We start from the raw sequence: 5,027 nt of genomic DNA, 5'->3' as shown, positions 1-5,027 counted from the left end.
TTTATAGGTTAAGGTATTGTCTTCAATACGGAGCCTAGGCTAACACCGAACAGCAAGCTATAATGGGCCCCACAAATTACTAGTGTAAAACTATTCAAAAGGGAAAACCAACGATCGAATCTATATGCAAAACGAGAAACGAGAAACACTTATGAACCACAGAAACAGACAACAACCACTGAACCTCAGAATCCTGACTTAGGACATGCGCAAACAATTGCAGCAGGATTAAACGTTTTAATGGTACCAAACCTTCTCCTTTTTCTGAAACAGTAGTATAACATCACAACATAAAAAGACACACTATAAGATATCAATTTAAAATGACTTAACTCAATCAAAAAACGAAGTGACACAAATAAACACACAATGAACGAATATATTTGATCTGTGATACAATGTAAATACAGAATTAATAAAAAAAAAAATAAGGCATAAATTGTTAAAGTAAAAGTAAAGGAAAATAATTTTGCTTTCAATTATACTTCTTCTTCTGTTAAACACATTAGAGGGATCCCAACCCTCCCCTTAACCCGGGACAGTAGTGTAACAGTACAACATAAGAACGAACTATAAAATACAGTTTAAAAAGGCTTAAGTCATCAGATGGATAAAAATACAAATACAAGTGGACGTGGCAGGGTACTTGTACATCCCAACAACATAAAGACAATAAGTACAAATCTGAGATTACTCTGTCATGCATGTTTCTTGACAACGTTAACGGTAAAGATGCATTAGACAACCTTCATTTGTCACTGAACTTTTTTCGGTTACAATTCTGTAAAGTATGCCGTGTTTTGCAGTAATCATGGTGTTTAATGTAACAGCCAGTATGTTCCGTCAGTTACTTTGTTCCGGCGGAACTTTTCAACTAGTTATTTCGTTCCCATGGAACTTTCCAACTAGTTGTTTTATTCCGAGTGCAGTCGAAAAGTGCCGGATAAAAATAGGTAGTTGAAAAGTCCCGTAACAATGTATCTTGTTGAATAGTTCTGGCGGAACAGAACAACTAGTAAATTCGGTCCGAATGTTGCCTTCATAACGGAATAAGTTGTAATTCATTGGTATACATTAATCTGAAATTGATATTTTTAAAAGTACCCACATGAGGAGAAACTTTTGGGCTAGTTTGTTAGTTCCGGTTTTGACTAATTTGCCAAAGGAACTTTGTGACTAGTTGATAAGTTCCTTTTGACTTTTGTAATCAGTATCTTGGTTCCCCTTTGAAAGGTTCAAATATAATATGTTACACTTTTACTTTGCATCAATTCTCTAAATGGAACTTTGTGACTGGTTGATAAGTTCCGTTGGAACTTTTGGGCTAGTTTGTAAGTTCCGGTTTTGACTAATTTGGCAAAAAGGAACTTTCTAACTAGTTGATATGTTCCGCTGGAACTTTTGAACTAGTCACTTTGTTCCGGTGGAACTTTTAAACCAGAGGAAGAACAAAGTAACTATTTATTTACATGTTTTAAAATACATAATTAAATAATCGTTCATCTTCACTCATATTTACCACTTTACTATGAGTAAAGGGCTTGTGCCTCATTTGTTACTGACTTTACACTGTTAGGAATCCGTATATTGAAAACAATACGATATCATATTCGTTTATGGCATTCATATATGGGTAAATATAGCTAGTTATATAGGTAAATGATAATTTCATAGATCTAGTACTTATTTCGGCGTAAGCTTTTCTTTTCCAACCGCAAGTATAAATTGCCTCTTAAGTTTTCTGGAATAGGACACGATTCTCCATTAAAAGTTGGAACGACTGTTGCGAATCAGTTTTAATCATGTCTTTGCAACCCTTTACAGTACATAGCCATGAAATATACCTGGACTCAAGTGTTCTGTCGACACGGAAAACTCTATTGATTTTACACCTGATTTCTGACAAACGAAAGTGTGTCTGCGTCATGGCGCAACTTTTCTTACTGACTTAAAGTGGTAGAATGGATTCATATACTTTGATGAGCTATATATAGAGCACTCTAAAACAAAATGAAGGTCATTTTCTACTTAAAATTAAAAGAAAAATGTTACAGAGCCTTTCACATCTGGACAAAATTTCAAGTTTTCCTGAAATTATATTTAATTTTCGTTCATGTCTTTTGTTTATATGTATGTAGAGAGCTTTATTCAAAATTGGTTAAATCCAAATGAGTTACTCTCTTCAAATACATATATTATTTCAATTATGATTATTATAAATCAATGGGCGAAAATATAGTTCAAAGCTGTGCGCAAACGTAAAATTTGCAAATCCCTCCTGAATGCCCGCAAATGTTATAGTGCCTACCTAAGTTTGCAGTCTTCAATATGATTATTTCAGACATTGACTTGTATAAAGCTTCGCAATGATATTGTCCAATAAAAAAATGATGTACTGAAGTTTTATTATTATTTTGTTTTTATTGTTGTTCTTTTATTGTTTGTTTTTTTTTGGTTATCAAATAGAGAATTTAAATGGTATCGCAAAAATGTATAAACTAACACCTACTGAGACTGAGGTTGTCCAAATTGATAAAAAAATAATCCATAAAACGTGCAATAAAATTTCATTAAAGTTTAATTTGGACATTTGGTATATATCTACTGGGATACCAAGCTATTCAAACAGATCAAATGGTCGCCATAGACCTAACAGAGAGATCAATACCAACTACGATCATAAAGATAAATTCATATATAATGTAGGAGTACCATGTGATAGGAACCTCTTACTTATGTTTGTTTACTTATCATACTTCAAACTTCGGGTACGAAAATTGAATTGTTTGACAATGCAAATTTCCTTAAACCGGAATGCTTCTTTTAATGATAGATTTCGTTTATCGAATATTTTAAACGATTAATTTTCTTATCAGCGAAAACTTAACAACGGGGATAGTACACGACGGAAAAGGACTCGAAGGTGAAATATGTCTTAATTTATAGGAAAATTAGTATATGTAAATTGATGTTGTAGCCTTAAGGCTAGAATTGTGTGATTCATCAAATGAATTAAATCCGTCAAACAATTGATTTGTGATCGACATGACAATATCTGTTTTGTTGTTTTTAATCGTTCTGTGTAATCTTGAATTTGGTATTTGAAATTTTAATAGAAAACTGTTTGAAAATGTTTGTTTCTTCGAAAGTTCGTGCAAAAATCACGGATTCTGACCCAGTTTTCAAAACTCGATATCTTGGTGATGTAGAAGTATATGTTCCAAATGGAACTGGATGTACCAATGCACCTGTACAGAAACTATGGGATAATTCGGGAGAGGAGAAAGCGATGAATAAAGTGACAACGGTTATTAACATTCATGGAATATTTATGAAAGATTCGGATAAAAAGAAAGACGAAGGAAAGTTATTTCCAATAGAAAATATTTCGTTTTGTAACGCCGAGAGCATTGCTAATGGAAAAATATTTAGTTGGATATCAAAAGAAGAAAGTAGTCCTAGATTACTGTGTCATGCAGTGCTATGCAGCACCCCTGAAAAAGCCAAGTCTATGGCTCTTGTGATGTCTAGAGCTTTTCAAATAGCTTATAAAGAGTGGAAAACGGAACAAAATAACATCGTAAGAAGTCACAGGAAAGACAGTGTGAAAACTAAAACAGCTGATGTTGATATACAATTGAAATCGAGATACCAGATAGATCAAACACGTCCGCATGGACATCAAAACGGTGTCCAAAAAAACAAGCCCGATGTTGCGATAACTGAAGCGATTCCAAATACTTGTATAAAGAATGGTTCCGATTCTGACGATTCTAAATCAATCAAATCGTCAACTAGTAGTGGGAATGAAAGTGTTAACTCGAAATACAAAGATTCAGAATGTCAAACAAATGAAGCGAAACGGTCAGACACAACAGGAGGTTACAAAGAAATTCAAGCGAGCAAAAAGATAGACAATATAGATAAAGACACATTGACAAATGATTTGAAAGATATATCTATAACAGGCGATAACAATGTTTTAGAAACGGAAAATTGTATCGATGGTTGTACCGATAAAATAGCAACAGTCCAAGATCAAAATTATATTGAAATCACAGCAACCATAGTAGACAACAGTACAGGAACTATTTCTGAAAAGCTTTAATCTGTATATCTTGTTGAAATGTTAATATTTTGTACTCTTTAAGGACATAGTTTTAAAATTATATTTATCTGATACATAATCTGGAACTGCTCAACTGCATTGTCTAAACGGTGCTTTAATACATTTAATACATGTACTAGAATTTGCAAATATTTCTTTTTATTTCGTACATTGTACATGTTGATTTCGTCCCTTTACTCCGCTTGAAACTAGTGCAAGTCTACTGAACAACCTAGTGAATGCCAGGTTTAGTTTTTATTCAATCTGGTTTATTTATCTCATCCTCGGCCAGGAACAAAACATGGAACAATGTGTAGTGTTAAGTCAGACCAACCTGTTGCTCACAATAATCAGCTTCCGTAAAATCTATTCTATGTTCGAACTATTAAAATCAAACATGTCAAATATATCAAAATAGTTTACTAGATTATCATCAAAGTTCTCATTGTAGTGACAAAACAGACTTAATAAGGTAAACGGCGGATCCAATTTTCATAAAATATATACGTTATAAATATACTGAGAACCCACCAAATAGCAAAAATGTTTTGTTTATTTGTGCGTGGCTATGAACTAGCTGTCAGTAACTGTGGGTACTCTCAGATCTTGTCTTTTTATTGTTGGGATGTACAAGTACCCGGCCACGTCCACTCTGTGTTTTTGTTAGATGTATATCTATTTGTATCCATGTAATGAAGTAAGCCTTTTGCATATGATTTTTATACGACCGCAAAAATTAAAAAAAAAATGTTCATATATTGGTATCACGTCGTCGTCGTCAGCGTTGTCCGAAGACAGATGGTTTCCGGATAATAATTTTATAAGGTAATAAAAATGAATAAAATTTTAACACAATGTTTATAACCACAAAAGGAAGGTTGGGATTGATTTTTGGGGTTATGGTCCCAAGGGTTTAGGA

The 5,027-nt window shown here is 33.3% G+C and overlaps 1 protein-coding gene across 1 annotated transcript; it reads left to right on the top strand.

Moving 5' to 3' along the window:
• The first annotated feature begins 2,779 nt into the window (after nt 1-2,779).
• On the top strand, nt 2,780-4,277 carry LOC139517654 (uncharacterized). The gene has a single exon (XM_071308931.1). The coding sequence runs from the start codon at nt 3,131-3,133 to the stop codon at nt 4,106-4,108; it is 978 nt and encodes a 325-aa protein (XP_071165032.1). The 5' UTR covers nt 2,780-3,130; the 3' UTR covers nt 4,109-4,277.
• The last annotated feature ends 750 nt before the right edge of the window (nt 4,278-5,027 follow it).

The sequence above is a fragment of the Mytilus edulis genome, chromosome 3 (genome assembly GCF_963676685.1).
Source record: "Mytilus edulis chromosome 3, xbMytEdul2.2, whole genome shotgun sequence".
NCBI classification, from domain to species: Eukaryota; Metazoa; Mollusca; class Bivalvia; order Mytilida; family Mytilidae; genus Mytilus; species Mytilus edulis.
The sequence above is the reverse complement of the archived record's forward strand: the minus strand, read 5'-3'. Positions and strand labels throughout refer to the sequence as shown.

Excerpts from the sequence above, each read along its gene's own strand:
- LOC139517654 (XM_071308931.1), top strand. The coding sequence starts at position 3,131 with ATGTTTGTTTCTTCGAAAGTTCGTGCAAAAATCACGGATTCTGACCCA.